General features: G+C 41.5%; 1 protein-coding gene across 1 annotated transcript in view; it reads left to right on the top strand.

The window, feature by feature from the left end:
* The window catches only part of LHCGR (luteinizing hormone/choriogonadotropin receptor), a 109,108-nt gene that overhangs the window by 25,771 nt on the left and 63,402 nt on the right, over positions 1 to 19,935 (top strand). Inside the window, exon 2 of the mRNA XM_018557193.1 lies at positions 2,670 to 2,744. Coding sequence (XP_018412695.1) covers positions 2,670 to 2,744 — 75 coding nt within the window. The remainder of the gene's footprint in view (positions 1 to 2,669; positions 2,745 to 19,935) is intronic.

Here is a 19,935-nt window from a genome sequence, read left to right as displayed (position 1 = left end):
GAATCCCGGAGGCAGGTAATGACCACCTCCCGGCTTCCTGATTGGCCGGGAAGCCAGCTCAATGCCAATTGGCTGGGAAGCCGTATTCCTGGTGAATCAGCATGGAGCCGGCCAAACAGCATGGAGTCGGCTTTTATGGCCGATCAGGAAGCCAACCCAGATAGCAAGGATAACTTGCCAGAAACTTGTAGCAGGGTTACATTGTAATTCTTGTTAACTTGCTGCACACATTCCTGGCAAGTTGAAGACTTGCAGAACACTTCCAGTACAAGTTCTAGGTGACACTTTTTGAGTTTGTAGCAATTTTGCTTGGCAAGTCTACAGCAAGAGTCCTGCAGGTCTTAGCAAGAGCTCTGCAAGTGTACAGCACTTTTGCAAAGCATGTTGATCTGGGGACTTGCAATGCAGACTTGCTGTAATTGTGCAACAAAATTGTGAAGCTTGGCAAGCAATAGTTTAGCAAGTCATTTCCAAACTTGCAGCTCAATTGCTTGCTATCTGGGAAGTGGCGGGTAATGACATGTCGTCTGGCTTTCTGATTGGCCGGGAAGCCAGCTCTATGTTAGTGGAAGTAGCGGTAATCTGTATTGGCGAATACCGAAAGATAAATATCGGTACTCGTACTTGATACCGAAAAATCAATATTGGTGCATGCCTAATATATATATACTTTTTTTTGCAAATTTCTGATTTCACCTGTTTATAAATGCAGCTAAATTAACAGTATTGTTTAAAAAATGAAACAAGGAAAATATCAAATCTGAAATGTGACAAAATAGAGAAATAAAAGAGCAACTAAAAAGTTGAATAAACTTTAATAAATAAGCTGAAGTGAGAAATAGTGAAAAAGTTTAAAACACCCTTAAGGTATTTCTACAGGAGTTGAATGTCTCTATTTTGGGCGGGAAAGGACAGTTACAAATCCCCTGCTGGGTTTTCGTTGCTAGCTGATGTAATTGTACTAATCAGAGTGCTTGGCATTTCAGTAAAGCTTATTGTCCTAATGAAAGTACCCTCTAGTCAACTCAAATAAAAAAAAAATGGGCCAAGGACTCTTTCATTTGCTGTATTTGTAGGTAACACAGGCAACGTTATGGAGAAACGTTAGGATACAAGAGGCTTCAATATTGGCCCAACATGGACTATGCTCTCCCACTGTAATATCAAATAAATTGATAGGAATTTCCTTCTACAGAGACCGCTGCTCTTTAAATGTTTATTATCACCTGTCTGTATTTCTACATTTATCCCAATCAGCTTGTTTCCATCCGCCATGTTTCCTGTCCCCTGTGACTTTTTCTGTTACATCCCATTCTCCTGTTTGGCTGCTTTTGTGTTCAGTAGTCAAGATCCATATATTTTTATCAGGGCCGTAGATAAAAAATTTTCCTGGTAAAGGGTCCTGCTGTCGTAGGTCGTGTGTCGCTACAGCAGGACCCTTTTTGAAGCGTATTTATCCGCGATTCAAGCTTGCTCAATGCAAGCATTTGCGCGATATCGCGCGGCAAATCTTGCGATATCGCGCAAAATGCAAATCGCGCGATATGCAAATCGCGCGATATGCATATCGCGGAGTGTGAACGGGGCTTTAGGGAGCTGGCATGGTTTGTTTTTCAAGTGCACATTTGTAGAGGCATCTACTTTCTTAGCAAAAACACTAATTTTGTCTGTATGCAGAGCAGCCCTCAGGGAGTGGAAGCATGTTATCTCCTACATTTTCAGCATGAAGATCTCTGGACTGGTGGGCTAGGTCAGTGTGATATATGTAAATATACTCGCCTCCCTGAACCTGGAATTCCTCTTTAAGCCTTTCAGTCTTTGGAATGCAAGCACAGGCACGCTTCTCATATCACAAACAATGTAGAGGGGAGCAGTGCAAGGCTCCTCTCTGATGGAGCTCTGAGCATAGGGAAAAGTTCCGATTTCACTTCCCTTCCCCTGCGCAACACTGTGTGACACAGACTTCACTCAGTTGAACTGTGTTTACTGCCTACCCCCCACCCCCGTTTTTTACACCACTGCACTCCGTACCTACCTGGACCTGCTGCAGCTCTTTTTCAGTTCTTTCAGATTGTCCTCCCGATCGCTGTTGCTTCCAGGCTGCCAACTCCTGCAGGATGTCTCTGCGCTGCCTTGAGCTAGTACACAAATGGGATCCCTACAGCTCTCTCACCGCGGTGCCTGCTGGGAAATGGAGTTCCCTGAACGGCCCCACCCCCTGCTACAGTGTGTTCACTGGTCTGTCCCTCTGCGGTCCACAAGTATCAAAAACACAGACCCGATCTCCCTACACCAGGACACTCTGGGGGTGGTTTGAACCCCCCTATCCCCCCCCCTTAGTTACGCCCCTGATTTGTATTCAAGTTTGAGGGTTCCACACTTCTCATTCTAGGGGTAATCAGGATGGCCAAGCAGGTAAGAGCTGCACCACTTGTGGTAGCTCGGTTTAAGAGCTTGAGGGAAATAACTACCAGATATACAGTACTTCCTTTTTCAAGAAAATGCTGAATTTGTAATTTAAAGAACATCTAAGCAAGGACAATAGGACAAACTAAAAATAAATGAATAAACAGAAAGAAGCGAATAAATGCAGTCAATGTTTTAGGTTTTCACGCCTTTAATCTGTTGAGTAAAGACATTTATTGAAGATTCTGTTTCCTTTCTTCCAGGTCATTATCTTCTTTCTCCTTTAAAGTTATTCCATCTGAGGTGTTTCAGCATTTCCAACAAGACATCTTAAGCATGTAAGTAATTTTACTGGAAAAACATGTAATTATTCTGTGAATCTATTGACCTGTACTGAATATAGCTCACACGTAGAAGAGAGATTAACTGAAAATGACATTAGAAACAGTGAATGTAACAAGAGCTATTGATTGGTTCCATAAAATTGTTCATTTGTAAGATATATGCTTCAGTTTTGTGCTCAGTGTGCATGTTACATTTGTAAATAGATCAGGCGCATTTGCCTTATCTATAGTGTTACTGGAGAGTAAAGGGTATGTAGCCTGTAATAGGTGCTTTTAGTTATCAATGTTATCTTACTGTTCCATAGGCCTTAGCCTTTCCTATGGTGGCCTCAGAGCACTTATAGTGAATGACGAACATGTAAGAACACAAGGATAACATTTCTGACTTATTTTTTAAGGTATAGTCTCCCGGGCTGCCATTCTGATCCTAAATCTGCTGCCTTATGAGTGACTGATCAAGTACATTTGCCTTATCTATAGTGTTGCTGGAGAATGAAGGGTATGTAGACTGTTATAGGTGCTTTTAGTTATCAATGTTATCTTGCTGTTCCGTGGACCTTAGCCTTTCCCGTGGTAGCCTCAGGGCTCTTATAGTGAATGGCAAATATGTAAGGATATGAGTATGACATTTATGACATATTTTTAAAGGTGTAGCATTCAGGGCTGCCATTCTGATCCAAGTTCTGTTACCTAGGGAGTGACTGACCATAAACAAGCAAGCAAGGAAGGAGGTCATGCATTTCAGACTCCACTGATTTTAGGCCTCTTCCATGCGATGACAGCTTGTTGCTTTAAAAACAATCCAGTAATGGCAGCTCGTATAGCAGCTCTGTCCTCACAGGTTCATTTTAAGCAAGGCGATGGGATATGCAAAAAAATATTTTTCAAATGATGAACATTCACTCTTGTATTGCCCAGGTAAGTAGAGTTTGCAGAGATAACTGTTCAGTGTTCATATATCAAGAGATTTATCAACTCTGGCTGAAAAGTGCTAGCCCCGATGACTACAAGTTACATTCATTGGATCCTATTTTTATTGCAACATATTTTTATTATATACTAATTAACTAAACCAAATTAGAAGCACATGGCCAAGCCTGATTCATTTCTACCCACCTGTTTTACAGGAAAACTTGAAATTGGATCTATTGGACTCCTTACCAGTTCACTTAGGAACCTAATGTAGAGCCTCTGATCCCAACCTGTAGACCTCTGTTTTGGATACAATTGGGACACTGGTTTTATTGAATCACAGAGGGCTCATGGAAGGTGGGGCTCCCCACACCTTATAATTGAATATACACCTTAGTAGGAAATAGTACACTTTCTTATTAGTTGTTTTAAAAAATGGGGTATGGAGCTGTGAGTGGTAAAAGTAACCTTCTGGAAATTGGAAGCGAGAAATTAAACATTAACTTGCACAAAAAAAACGGACCTTTACCCATATCTTTAAAAGAAATGTTAAGTAATGACAATCTACAAACACATACTTCTAGATAATTGCCGGCTTTGTATTCTTTGCACACCTTATTTCTCTTTTCTTCCCCGGTCTTCTGACAGTGACCATTTTCACTAAGGGCAGATTACTAGCTCTCCTTTTACTAGCTGGATTTCTGGCCCATGTGACTAAGACATGTGACCATGCACATCATCTCAGGGGAGGAAAATGCTTTCCCCTGAGATCTCCTGAGATAACAGAAGAGATTTCCCAGCAATGCCCTGCTGATGACAAGGCAATCCCTATGTGCATTGCTTTAGCAAACTGAGGCCATTTTGTCCTTTCAATACAGGAAGTGAATGCTCTGCAAGTGCAAGTATTTCACAATCACAGCATTTTACACCTGACATGTCTATGTTATTATTAATCATCATACATAAAGGCATGCATTGGTAGAATTTGAGTGAAAGGGCTAGTTCACACCAGATACAGTGCGTTCTGGCCCGATTTGGTGCCGAAACGCACTGGATCGCATCTCGGCCAGGTCCCTGCTTTCAGGGGCGTAGCGGTACATTGCAGTAAATGGAACTGCAGCCAGATAATCTGCCCAAAGGGCAGGTTACTAGATCTCCCTTTACTTCTTGAATGTCTGCCACATGTGACTAGGCATGTGACTAAGACATGTGACCATGCACATCATCGTAGGGGAGTAAATGCTTTTCCCTGAGATTTGGTGAGATTACATTTGAGATTTCCTAGGAATACTCTGCTGATGATAAGGCAATCCCAGAGTGCATTGCTTTGGCAAACTGAAGTTATTTGCACCTTTCAAAGCAGGAAGTAAATGCTCTGCAAGTGCAAATATTTCTAAATCACAGCATTTTACACCTGATATGTATATGTTATTATTAATCATCATACATAATACTAAATACTTAATACTATTATTAAGTATTAAATACTTAAATAATATTTAAGTATCAAATACGTAATACTAAATAAACTTAACATACCAGTATGTCAAAAGTGTTTGCCTACTAAAATCATAAAGATTCTGAAATCTTTAGATTTCTGAAGATAAAGAAAATCATAAAAATCTGTTTTTCAGTAAGTTTAGCATATTGCCTCACTCTATACCGTTTTTTAAGCTAATAGGTTTTTGTGAATATGTTGCAAAGTTTCTTACTTGGGGGTCCTGCCAGTTTTTCAGGCTGACAGCACTAATTAGCAGCAGCATTGCCAGACTGCCATGTAGGAGTTGGCTATTGGGTGCCTATTTGGTAGCCCAGTAGCCAACCAAAGCAGTGTTAGACTGGTGGCACAGAGATGCTTTATCAATTAGATATTGATCAGAGGGGAGTCTACAGTCAGTAACACATGCTAGGCTTTCTATAGCTACCTACTACCCAACCAGACTTGTGATCACAGCATCTGGCAGAGGGACGTCTTCCAGCTCCAACTACCTTTGCAGCTCTGAGATGCCATGTGACCAATAGCACCCTACCAATCATTGTGATACTGTGGAACACTGTGGATACTGTGGAACACTTTGCATGGTATGCCCCCTTTAGCTCACAGAAATCTGTCCCTGTCATGAAAGGGCCAGTTGATTGTGTTTTTCACCCAAGCTAAAGAATGCCAGGAGTATACACAACATACTGGAAAAAATAGATTTTGGCTTTAGATACACTTAAATAATGCTGATATTGTCCCAATTGCAGGGCATGGTAAACAAAGCAATAATCCAAGTATGTTCCAGCGTAGTAGTGTAGACCAAAGGAGGCAGGCAGCCGCCGATTGTAGAGTTCTGAAAAACATTGGTTTATATGGATGTTATGCGTACATCTTATATTTAAAATGGAACTTTAGTTTGTGAGCATATAACACCTTCACCTGGTTTTATATCTTCTCAGGCCTTCATTTTAGTAGCGTGGAGAGAAGTGTTATTTTCTCCCAAAAACCTGCCACTTTGGGGATTGATATTTTGTTAAAGAGGAGTGGTACACGCATCTGGATAGCAGTAATTTGCTTGTGCTGGTGACATTCCTGGTCAGTGTTTGATTAGACTTATTAATTGTTGTCCTAATTTTTAAGCAGCATACTTCATTACATTTCATCACAGGTAGCATAGGCAAGCTCAGGGTCGGATTAAAGGCAACTGGGGCAACAAAGACCCCTCCATTCCTTAAAGGAGAACTATGGGGTCAGTGCTTTTCCCCATAGTTTTCCTAAGGGTAACGGGAGGACACAAACTAGCGTCCTCCCGTCACCCAAAGCTCAGTATACCGCGAGCTATAGCTCGCGGTATACTGAGACGCCGCAGCTGGGACGGACCCTAACAATACTGTCTGGATCCACCCAGCTGCGTGAGTGACAGCTGGCTCTGCCTATCTAGAGGCAGTGCCAGCTGTACCCTCCCCCGTCCGTTCCGCCAGTCAGCGTTGGAGGATCGGACAGGAGAGGGGGTAATCCCTGCAGGGAGCCCCGAGTGACAGTCACGGCTCTCTGCAGGGAGATGATCGAGAAGTGAGCGAGCGACGGTATGTGTTCACTCACTTCCTGATCTATTGAGCCGACGTGTGACAGTTTAATTGTCATACGTAGGCTCGAACTATGAGGCTGAGTGATTTTCACTCACCTCATAGTCCTCCTTTAACTGATAAGACATGAAATAATTGATATACTAAAGGCAAATAGGCTGTTTCCATGGAAGGGAGTTTGCACTTTGCATGGCATGTTTCCCCCTAGCTTAGTGAATGTGGTGAAAGGCCAAGAATACCCAATTACCCGCAAGGAAGATAAAAAAAACACAGTATTTTTGCTTGCGCATGATTGGATGATGGAAGTTAGTAAAGTTTCATGCCATTCTCTACGCTAAGAGAAAATTCCTCTGCAAAGTGCAAATTCCCTTGCAAAGTGCACAACCTTTTTGCCTTTAATAACTCAACCCTAAGACTCAATGAGTGCTAAAGGTGAAATAAAAGTCTTTCAAGCCAGCCCCAGGCCAGACCCCACAGCTTTATGTTTTATTTTGTTTGTTTAACAGATTGAACATAGACCAAAATCAAGCACCTGACTGAGGTATTTTATTTAGCAGAAGGACAAAAAAGGATATGCACTTTGTTTTAAAGTTTACCTATCATTAAAGGCATGACAGCTAGGGTAAAAAATGTTGTGGTGCCCCATTGGTCTGATTCATTAAGCATGTGCTTATGTTGTTTAATGGCAAACCCAGCTCTGGATAAGTTTACCAGGGAGAATCAAGTTATGCTCTTTTTAACTCTTTGTATAAACATTATGTACTGACAATAGAATGTGCAGATAGAATTTATGGAGCATAATAATGGCATTTCATTGGGGATAACACAAACCTTTCAGCACTTTATAATGATGCTAAAAGTCATCCAGAAACTCTGCAACCATATGAAAGCACCCCACCTTCAGTTTCATATTATACAGCCATTCACTTCTAAGTTGACTTCCAGTGCCTTTCAGTGGTGCACTGTCCTCATATATTCCACGGATTATTTGTTATCTTCTGTCTCAGATCAGAAGGTCTTTTTCTTTCCTGAAATTATTTTCCAAAAGTTCAGTCTGCTTACATCTTACACCTCAATTCTTTCACTATTTGGTCTGTTCCTTATTGCTTCCCAGCTGCCCTCATTCCGAACCTTACATCTCATAACGAAAACCAAAAGTCTCAAAGCATATAGATAACATAATTTTATTTTTGCATGTCACTCTCCCTACCCATACAATCCCTCTTCACACACTACTTCTGGTTTGGCTGCAGTTTATTAAATATGATTGTTTGGTTAGCTGCCTACATTTCTGTTAAAATCTCTTTAATTGCTTGAAGGATCCTGACCTTGTGGAGAGGGAGCAGCAGATGTTACCAACAGAAAAGAGAAACATTTGTGATTTCCATGAACTCATTCTTAGTAGGACAAATGACTGAAGCGATAGCCTTGTAAATGTGAATGAAAATAGATGAATTTAGAAAATGGTTAGAACACCTAAGGCCAAGTCTGAAAATACAGAGCTAAAGAACAGACCTACAGACTGTTTATTGTATCTCAGTTGGTTTTAACAACGTATCTGGGTCTGGACCGGCAGTCCTGAAAATCTGATATCAGTCAGAAGGACCGGTGTAAAATACTTAAAGCTCATCTCTGGGCAAAACAAAGAAAGTGTAACACCTGCACCACAAAGATAATGGAATGCCATGTTTTCCTAGAAAGAGTGTTTCAGGAAACAGTATACAGTATACTGTTTGAGAAAGCCAAGGGCATTGACACCCGGTTACTCCATTTGCACATAGATATGAGCTGTCTTATAGCATATCTAAAACCAACAGACATCTAATATATTGCAGCTTACCAGCCCTTAGATGAGGTGGCTGCTTTTTTCAGGCCTGTTTTTCTTTATTTTCCCCAAATATGAAACTTCCTGTCACTACGTGTCTGTACTAATTTCTCCATTGTATATATGGAGGGAGCCATAGTGGTCATACAGACTGGACTTCAAATATTTCTGCCTTTGTCCACCTCTATTTTGCATTGGATTGATGGCACTAGTAGCTTACACATTAAAGAAAGGGTTCTCTCTGCTCTTTTTAAAAAATAACTCGGAGGAAAAATGTATTAACTCTTGCAGTGGTGCTAACCAGCACTGCAAGGGTTAACTGCTCATTTGTGTCTTGGAGCAAAAAAACAAAACAAATGCATACTCACCAGATCATTTGCTCCGTGGAGCCTCTCTCCCCCTCCTCTGCAAAGGTCTAAGAATCCTTGTATCATTACTTTCTATACAAGTGTATAGATATGAGGACGCTAAAGAGTATTCCATCTGTGCAGCAGTGGGGACAGGCTTCAGTGACCGGAGAAGCAGGGAGTCAGCTCAGCAGTTCCGGTGAATATAAATTGCAAACTAACTAACTAACTAACTAACAAGAACGGGCAGTTAACCCTTGCAGTGTGCGGTGTAGCCCCACTTCAACAGCTAAAACAATATTCCTAGAGTTCCTCTTTAAGCTTACAGGAAGGGACATGACCACTACATCAACAAGATCAACTGGTATTTTCTGTATTGTTGAAAATGTTCTTATTATTATATTATACATGATTTATATAGCGCCAACAGTTTGTGCAGCGCTTATATAGCCTTCTTCTTAGAAGGGAAAACGAATGCAGCTACCAAATCTATTAACTGGTAAGCTGCAATATATAACATTTTTGTTTTCAAGTGCAGCTACCCTTTAAGGTAGTGCAGGCCATTACAAGGGGGAAAGGGCTGACAATGACTGAAGAGTGACTAAATGTGCATTTAGGTCTAGGTAAAAGCAGCAGGCAAAGAAACCTTGAGGTGGAGTCCACCAGATCTGGTGACTTTTGTATTGGGAACCATTACTTCCCCCTATAGGGCCTGGGGAGAATGGGTGGTCTATTGGGGTCCACAGCTAGAGAGGGTCTAGTAGAGTGGTGTTATATCCATAACTTAGAGAGAACCTGTCTATTGATAATGAAGGTAGGCATTGCAGGCGTGCATCCCTGGAGTATTTGGAACCCATCTGCTGCTGTTTTGGGGTACTAGTGGAAACAATACGTTTTATTGATAAAGACCTCTCTCTGTCTTAGTCAGCATTCTCCCTTTCTCTTGTTTGGTGTGTTTCTTGTGACAATGTAGCAAACAATCCCCCTTGGTAACAGTATACATATAGATCGACAACAAATAGATTCCTGATGTCTTTCCTGTGTCCTTCCTCTGGAGCTCAGGGCACAGAAACTCCAATTTACTTCCCCTCAGATGCCAGTGCCATAACAAACATGGAACCAGAACAGTCACCCGCTTGGCAGGGGGAGGCGAATGGTCCACACAACACAGGGATTATACCCATGTATCATAATAGAAGGACACCTATAGGATTGATAGGTTGTGGAGAAGTTAATAGGTTGGAAAAGGAGGAAGCCAATAATATGGACTTCTGAAGGAGCAATATTGCGAAACGCGTTGAGTCTTTACACTGCGATTCTATTATCTGCGATATTTAGTACCCTATGTACATAGAATGCTGTAACATAAGTCAGAATGCAATAAGATGGATATGTGCACTAAGGTTTTTAAGAAAAGATTTAACATGAATTAAAAATAAAAATGTTTTTTATTCAGACATGAGTTTGTAAAAAGTATTTTTGGCACCTAAAAAGCCCCACTTGCTGTTTTTTGTTCTATGGAACCAGAAATGCTCAGAGCCAAATTGATTGGAATGTTCACTTGCTTGCCCTCATCAGTGCAAAATTTGGCAACAAGGCCATAAAAATAAAAATAATGAGACTAGGAGCCGAAGGGACTAGGCAAGTGAGTTTATATAAAACAAACAAAAATAAATTTGCGGTTTATGTTACAGGTCTGGTAGATATTGTCTTTTCAACACAATTACAGTTTCATTGTCCCTAAAGCTGGCCATACAAGGGTCACAGGGCTGATAAAAAAATTACCTTGATTAGCCCTGCTGACTATTGTATTCTGACAGCCGTCAGAATATCTGAACAGTGACTTCAGCAGCCAACAATTTTAGTCCTGGCTTCTTTGACAAAAGTTGATTGAAAAATCTACTTTTGTTAAAATGGAGGGGGGCTGGCAGTTCACTCACAGCTTGAATTTTCACCAAATCAGCAGCAGGAATGTATTTCCACTTTTGTTGCCAAATTGAGATAGCACCGACTTTATATTTGTTACATCTTCCCATTCACGTTGCATAACTTTAAAAAAAAAAATTGCAGCTTACCTCTTTTTAGATGCTTGTTCTGCCAACTCCAGGACTGACAAATCCTGCCTAGTTCTCACTATGTGGGGGCTTGGGGAAAGTTTTGTTTCAAATAATTAACCCTGTATATACTGTGGATTTCATTATCACTTATAAAGTAGATGAGCAGGACGTCTGTCCTAACAAAGGGATAAAACATGAAGACATTGTTGGGAATTTATCTAAATTGGAGAAGACAAAATCTGGAGCAGATTTGCACTGCAACCAATCAGCTTCTCTGTCTCATTTTCAAATCTTACCCGAGCAAACTGAAGAGAGATGCTGATTGGTTGCTATGGGCAAATGCTCCAGATTCTGGCTGCTCCAGTTTTGATAAATTCCCCCCATTGCATGTTAACAAGGAGACGCTTAGTCTGTTCTAAGTCTTTCTAATAGGACAGAGCTTTCTGTTAGTGACATTCAGAGAGAAGCTTGTAAAGGCCTGCTAAATAGAAATATCTAAAAGGTAAGAAATATATACAGTATATGTATATTTTAAATGTTAGCTATAGTTTGTGAATATAAACACATAACAAACATATAGAGGGGTTTTCTCAAATGTGGCTGCAAAAGTGGAAATACATTTTAAAGCGGACCTGTAGGACTAGTTCACACCACAAACGGAGCGTTCCAGCCCGATTTGGAGCCTGGAACGCACTGGATTACATCCTGGCTGGCTCCCTGCGTTCAGGGGCGGGAGGGGGCGGGAGTGGTGGTGCCGGAATGCACTGGATCGCATCTCGGCCAGGTCCCTGCGTTTAGAGGTGTGGTGGTACATTGCAGTAAATGGAACTGCAGCCACGCCCCCTGGCAGCAGGGCAATCGCCTGCTGCAAGCACAATTTTATGTACTGCACCAGACCGGAACTGAGGCATTGATGTGCCACGCGTTTGGGTTTGGGCGATCGCACTGCGGCCATGGGGTGTGGCTGTGGTGCCATTGACTGCAATGTACCGCTACGCCCCTGAAAGCAGGGACCTGGCCGAGATGCGATCCAGTGCGTTTCGGCACCAAATCGGGCCAGAACGCACTGTATCTGGTGTAAACTAGCCCTTTCACTCAAATTCTACCAATGCATGCCTTTATGTATGATGATTAATAATAACATAGACATGTCAGGTGTAAAATGCTGTGATTGTGAAATACTTACACTTGCAGAGCATTCACTTCCTGCATTGAAAGGACAAAATGGCCTCAGTTTGCTAAAGCAATGCACATAGGGATTGCCTTGTCATCAGCAGGGCATTGCTGGGAAATCTCTTCTGTTATCTCAGGAGATCTCAGGGGAAAGCATTTTCCTCCCCTGAGATGATGTGCATGGTCACATGTCTTAGTCACATGTCTAGTCACATGGGCCAGAAATCCAGCTAGTAAAAGGAGAGCTAGTAATCTGCCCTTAGTGAAAATGGTCACTGTCAGAAGACCGGGGAAGAAAAGAGAAATAAGATATACAAAGAATACAAAGCCGGCAATTATCTAGAAGTATCTGTTTGTAGATTGTCATTACTGAACATTTCTAAAGGTGTGTTTGTTGTTATTTTAAAGATATGGGTAAAGGTCTGCTTTAAGAGAGTGGCATTTGTACTGCTGATTCAAAAGATATGTAAATCTCCCTGAGGAAAGCAATTGATTGGACTCTGTATTTGTCAATCAAAACATACACAGCCTATAAACAAAATATCTATTTCTCGGCTGTAACCTCTTGTTGACCTTCTCAAAGGCTTTTACTGTTTGTACTGTGAATGATACAAGGTAGCAGTATATAGAACACTGCAGTGCATGCCAATCTACTCTTTTCTATCATGTTCCAGCACACATGGAGCCAATGTCAATGATGTCAGAGATTGGAGGAATTTTTCTCAGACAGAAATATTTACACTGTCACCAGTATACAGAGTAAACATGTCAAGACTATCAGACTTCTCAGGTAGAGTTATGAATTGGTAGAAGATTCACTCCCTGAGATCACAGCACATAGAACAGTAGTAATACAATTCACTGTATAATGTTTCTAACACCAGTTTCCAGACCCTTTTTACCTTCTGAATGATGGGTGGCCTATTTGTTTTTAAATTAGAATAGGTGAATGTGTTTTCGAATAGACATTTAATTTGGACCTTTACCTATATCTTTAAAATAACAGCAAACACATCTTTATAAATGTTTAGTAATGACAATCTACAAACACATACTTCTAGATAATTATCTACTGCAATGTACCGCTACGCCCCTGAAAGCAGGGACCTGGCCGAGATGCGATCCAGTGCGTTTCGGCACCAAATCGGGCCAGAACGCACTGTATCTGGTGTAAACTAGCCCTTTCACTCAAATTCTACCAATGCATGCCTTTATGTATGATGATTAATAATAACATAGACATGTCAGGTGTAAAATGCTGTGATTGTGAAATACTTACACTTGCAGAGCATTCACTTCCTGCATTGAAAGGACAAAATGGCCTCAGTTTGCTAAAGCAATGCACATAGGGATTGCCTTGTCATCAGCAGGGCATTGCTGGGAAATCTCTTCTGTTATCTCAGGAGATCTCAGGGGAAAGCATTTTCCTCCCCTGAGATGATGTGCATGGTCACATGTCTTAGTCACATGTCTAGTCACATGGGCCAGAAATCCAGCTAGTAAAAGGAGAGCTAGTAATCTGCCCTTAGTGAAAATGGTCACTGTCAGAAGACCGGGGAAGAAAAGAGAAATAAGATATACAAAGAATACAAAGCCGGCAATTATCTAGAAGTATCTGTTTGTAGATTGTCATTACTGAACATTTCTAAAGGTGTGTTTGTTGTTATTTTAAAGATATGGGTAAAGGTCTGCTTTAAGAGAGTGGCATTTGTACTGCTGATTCAAAAGATATGTAAATCTCCCTGAGGAAAGCAATTGATTGGACTCTGTATTTGTCAATCAAAACATACACAGCCTATAAACAAAATATCTATTTCTCGGCTGTAACCTCTTGTTGACCTTCTCAAAGGCTTTTACTGTTTGTACTGTGAATGATACAAGGTAGCAGTATATAGAACACTGCAGTGCATGCCAATCTACTCTTTTCTATCATGTTCCAGCACACATGGAGCCAATGTCAATGATGTCAGAGATTGGAGGAATTTTTCTCAGACAGAAATATTTACACTGTCACCAGTATACAGAGTAAACATGTCAAGACTATCAGACTTCTCAGGTAGAGTTATGAATTGGTAGAAGATTCACTCCCTGAGATCACAGCACATAGAACAGTAGTAATACAATTCACTGTATAATGTTTCTAACACCAGTTTCCAGACCCTTTTTACCTTCTGAATGATGGGTGGCCTATTTGTTTTTAAATTAGAATAGGTGAATGTGTTTTCGAATAGACATTTAATTTGGACCTTTACCTATATCTTTAAAATAACAGCAAACACATCTTTATAAATGTTTAGTAATGACAATCTACAAACACATACTTCTAGATAATTATCAGCTTTGTATTCTTTGCATATCTTATTTCTCTTTTCTTCCCCAGTCTTCTGACAGTGGCCATGTTTACTAAGGGCAGATTACCAGCTCTCCATTTATTTCCTGAAAATCTGGCGCATGTGACTAGACATGTGACCAGGACACGTGATCATGCACATCATCTCAGGGGAGGAAAATACCTTTCACTGAGATGAGATTTCCCAGCAATGCTCTGCTGATGACAAGGCAATCCCAGTGTGCATTGCTTTGGCAAACTGAAGTCATTTGCCCTTTCAAAGCAGGAAGTGAATGCTTAGTATTTCCTATCACAGCATTTTACTCTGACATCTCTAAGTTATTATTAATCATAATACATAGAGGGATGCATTGGGAGAATTTGATTTTTGAGTGTAAAGGTCCACTTTAATGCACATTAAAAAAATAATTATTTATTTATTTTAATTTATTTATGTATTTTGGTATCTCTTTGTTGATGTGATCATATAAGTAGGGCTGTCACTTTTGCCTTCACCTCCTATCAGCATGCTCCTTCTTAGAACATGAACAGATTAGCTCTATTTATATATGTATTTATTTATACATAGGGTATATGTTGAAGTGGTTGTGGAAGGGTATATGTTGAGGTAGTTGTGGAAGGGTATATGTTGAGATTGTTGTGGAATGGTATATGTTGAGATGGTTGTGGAAGGGTATATGTTGAGATGGTTGTGGAAGGGTATATGTTGAGGTGATTGTGGAAGGGTATATGTTGAGGAGATTGTGGAAGGGTATATGTTGAGATGGTTGTGGAAGGGTATATGTTGAGGTAGTTGTGGAAGGGTATATGTTGAGGTGGTTGTGCAAGGGTATATGTTGAGGTAGTTGTGGAAGGGTATATGTTTAGGTAGTTGTGGAAGGGTATATGTTAAGGTAGTTGTGGAAGGGTATATGTTGAGATGGATGTGGAAGGGTATATGTTGAGCTAGTTGTGGAAGGGTATATGTTGAGGTGGTTGTGGAAGGGTATATGTTGAGATGGTTGTGGAAGGGTATACACTGAGTGGCTAGATTATTATGACCACCCCATCAGTACTTTGTTGGGCCACGAGATGACTTTGTTGTGCCGCCTCGTGACTCCACGATATGTTGACAGGTGATGCGAGGAATCTGACACTGCACATTTGCCCTTCTGTTGTCTTGTACCAGTCTTGCCACTCTCCGTTCTGCCCTAACATTGACTAGTCGCTGACGGCCACAATTCGCACGTTCAGACCCAGATTTGTGGCTGACAGTCCAGACTTTAAACACTTTAACAACAGCTTCTCTTGAACATTTAACAAATTCTGCTGTTTTGCTGATACTCGCTCCATGGCTCCAAGCGCCATCAATCATCCCACGTTCAAAGGCTGTTAAATCGCGTTGTTTACCCATATCTTCAGAAAACAAATCACTTCTACTGTCGTGGTAAACAACCTGCTTCTCTATTTATAATGGTCTGGCCCTCTATACACTGTGTATAAAACGTGATGATTCAGGGACCTCAGACCGCTGCAGCAGTAACAGGTCTTCCTGATCATTAGTGGTGCTGAGCCTCAGTCATTGCACAAAATACTTGCATCTGTCATATTACTGGCATCATGAGGTTGTTCCTGGGCACCCTCATACAGCATAATACACTTTATATAGTTAACATATCCATTTTCACTCATCAGTCACGATTCGCAGTGCTGGTGGCACTCAAAGATCTGCTTTCTTTTTTATGTGATAATACTTACAAAAAACTACTGTATCTTATTCTATTATCCTCCACATATTCAGATGCTACATTTACTATTTCAAGGACGCCTCTAAGTCCTAATATTATTGATTCTAAGGAATGCACTAATGCCAATGGAACAGCAAAAAAGATGTTCACATATTAGTGGAAAGACAACCAATCAATGAGTAGAAACTAAAAGCAGACCATGTTGTGCTTGACATGGAGGTACAAAGGTCAAGCACGTTGTTTAGCAGTGTTCACTCTGACATATTACTATTATTACGGAGGAGCTTTTTCTTTACAGACTGGATAATCAACACAGCTTGTACTTTTTCATGTAATAGCAGATGTAGAACATTGGTGTTTCCACTGTGAATGCTATGAAAGGTCACACTTTGAAAGCATTAAGTGTGCAATATGTACAGAATTCCTGCATTGTTGAAGGTTTGTTGTTTAGGAAATAGTGGGACCTTCTTTAAAAGAAATAAGTTAAACTTATTTTATTAATCTCCACTACCTATAGGTAGAAGTTAGATTTGTCATACAATTATTTTGGATGTAACACACAGTTATGTCATGTACATACCAAGATGGTGTATATGGTCATGGAATAATATCTGCCTTGGCTCCACTCGGATCCAGGTAGCACTGCTCACCGCCCAAAAAGGTTTTGCGCTGTAGCAGCTGCACTGTCACTGTTCCTTTAAAAGTGCACTTCGTAACAGAGACTTGATTGGTTCGGGCTTTAGCTGTTCTGGAGTGTTCCTGGGAGCCTAACAGACTTGTGGGAGTTGCAGTCTCAGGACTGTGAGAGGCAATGTTAATCTATACAACACTGAACGACAGCTCCCATGCTGCCTAAGAGAGGAGGAAGGACTGAGGTTTTTTGGGGGGGATGTCTCTCTGAGAACGTAGGTGATCGAGAGAAAGCGGACCCCAGATACGTGGACAATCCGGGGGGATGTGAGGTGGTCAGCCTGTTGCCAAACGCCGACTGGAAATCTACGGAATGCCGGCTAGAGAAGCAGAAGTCCCTTTCGCTGGCCTACATAGAAGTTAACAGGAAGGCTGTTCTATATGGAAGTGGTGAGAAACTAAAAGTTAGTGACTTATCATTATCATAAGAACCCTCCAACATACCACACAGGCCTGTTCACCACATGGACCCTTAGTCAGTGGTGCCCTGGTTAACTCTGGACTGAATCTCAGATAATATCAGTTTAGCTCTAAATAAGTGTTAGTGCTACAGGTGTTGTCATTACTGGCATTTAATAGCTACAGAGACCAGTGACTGGGGCATTCCACCTGCCCCCCAGCCCGCCCATACCCCTGAGGCAGTGTGCCTTAAAATAGATACTTTAAGACCAGTGACATGCAGTGCGTTTGGTGCTGGGTGAGGCATCCCCCCTGCCCGCTGACGCCCCGCCCCCCCAACCTGGTCACCAAGCTATGTGCAGAGGAGGGTGGGAGGAGGAAAGGAGGAGACAGGGAGGAGCCTCCGTTCCTCACTTGCTCGTCACTGGTGAGGCATCGAGAACGATGTCCTCAGTGTTTTTTTTTTACTTTTTTTTTATTGGACAGCTTGGACCAATGGCGTTTTGCCATTGGTCCAAACCATCCACAGAGCTCAAGCCTCTAACACAGAGTAGAGGCTGTTGCAGCTCTTGCCTCACTAGTTAGGTTACTCAAGCAGTGGGGAAGCCCGCTGCTGTGTAACCTAACTTAGCTGTCAAAAGCCAGATGCAGCGCTGCCTGTAATTAACAGGCAGCGCTCCGTCCATGACAGGTTACACAGCGAGGAGGCTTTCCCTGCTCTGTAACCTGTTACAAGCCGCACTGAATGGAGAAAAATCTGTCAGCTTCAGACAGCTTCAGCTGACAGCTTTTTCCTCCATAATACTAGGTGAGGCTCTGCCCACACGTCCCTGACAGAGACATATATATATATACAGTATATGCAATGTCACTGTGTTGATTTGTTATATCATAGCCATTAGTAAGGATTGTTATATTTTGTTCTCTATGTACTATTGTTCAGTTTAATTCAAGCCATCATAGAGGACTTAGCCTGTTCTGTTAAAGTCCTTTATAAACATCCCACAGGCTGTGCTGGTGTGCTGTGGGTCCGACCTGAGCAGTTCATCAAGAAAGTGAGACTGAAGCACCCGTATACCTCCAGCGGATTCTTCAGGCATGGGCGCTACAACTGGGAAAAAACAAGCTTTCAATTTTTTTTTTCTAATAATAACAAAGGCAACAAGACAAGTCCCATTTCTACCAGCCATTCTGGTAAAGAGGGCAAACCTACGATTCACTAAAAGCCAGCTGAGCCCTCACTCATGTCATAGTCTTCACTTCAGTTGTGTCACTTCCACTGCTAAATATACATGTCACCTGAACTATTTCAAGATAATTGCATGCACATCTCAGATCCTTTAGCTGTCATTGTCCTTGCAGGCTGCACAAGAAATCAAATGGTACTCTTTACCTTACATGATGTTGAAGACGGTTCTCAGAGCTGACCCTAAAATGAAGTCTAAATATCTAAGCCCAGAAGCAGAAATGTCATGTATTGCAGTTGATCAATCCTTAGATGTGATGGCTGAATTAGTTTTCTTTTGTTACACTTTTTCCCCCCATTGTTTTACCTGGTGATCCAGGTAAAAAAAAGCTTTAAAAAGTGTTAGCTAGAGTTACGATTTAATTTGTTAGTTAAGTCTATATAAATCGGCTAGTCCATCCAACGCTACCCCCTCCACAGGTTGACAATCCTACTGTCGAGGCATGCACCGGCAAAAAATGTGGTTCCGTTCTGGATATTTCAGTATTTCATTTTCGGAATTCGGGTCCGAAAGTCAATTCGTTTCGGGATTCAAATTAAAACGAATCCAAAAATTTAAATTTAAATTATATTTACAAACGCAATGTCCTTGCAGCAAAATGACATTAAGAAAAATAAGGGGACATTTTTCTTTTAATTTTTTGACAGTCCACAGAAACAAAAACAAAAAAACAGCATGCGCCTCCCCACCTTCCAATTCATGCCAAACCCTTTAGGTCTGGTAGAAAATTTAGGAGGGACCCCAATGGCAAAAAAAACAAAACTAAAATCCCTTACCAGACCCTTGATCCGAGCAGTAGTCTGGCAGAGCAGAAAGGGGGGGACAAGCGTGCACCCCACCTCCTGCACTATACCAGGCCACATGCCCTCAACATGGGGACAAGGATGGAACTGTCATAATAACAACTCTGCTCCTGAATGTCAACAAAGGGGCGGAACAAGTTTAGTGACATCACGACTCACGCCGCCCCTTTGTTGACATTCAGGTCAGAGCTGTAATTTTGTGATGAGAGTTCGGCGGGACCGGTCGTGTCGGTGAGTGTCGGGTATTTTTTTTTCAGTGGGTCGGCGGCCGTGATGAGGATCTACATAACTGGACGACGTGATTGACCTGTGAATTGCATCAATGTCGTTTTTCAAATAAAGACTTTTTTTTTACGGTGTTGTGTGTTTGTTTACTATTTTACTGTATTTGATGAATGAGTAGGGGTAATAACTACTCCTTACTCATTCACAAGGGAGGGGTGGGATCTGGGTGCCGCCTTTTATGAAAGGGGGACCCAGATTCCTATAAGCCGCCCTGCACGCAGACCTTGACAGCCACCAGTCCAGGATTGTGGAGAAGAGGCCCTAATCCGCTCGTACCCCCCCCCCCCCTTCTCTGCTCGTGGTA

Source organism: Nanorana parkeri, unplaced genomic scaffold (genome assembly GCF_000935625.1).
Source record: "Nanorana parkeri isolate BGI_ZX_2015 unplaced genomic scaffold, ASM93562v1 scaffold271, whole genome shotgun sequence".
NCBI classification, from domain to species: Eukaryota; Metazoa; Chordata; class Amphibia; order Anura; family Dicroglossidae; genus Nanorana; species Nanorana parkeri.
This window is presented reverse-complemented; position numbering and strand designations above follow the sequence as displayed.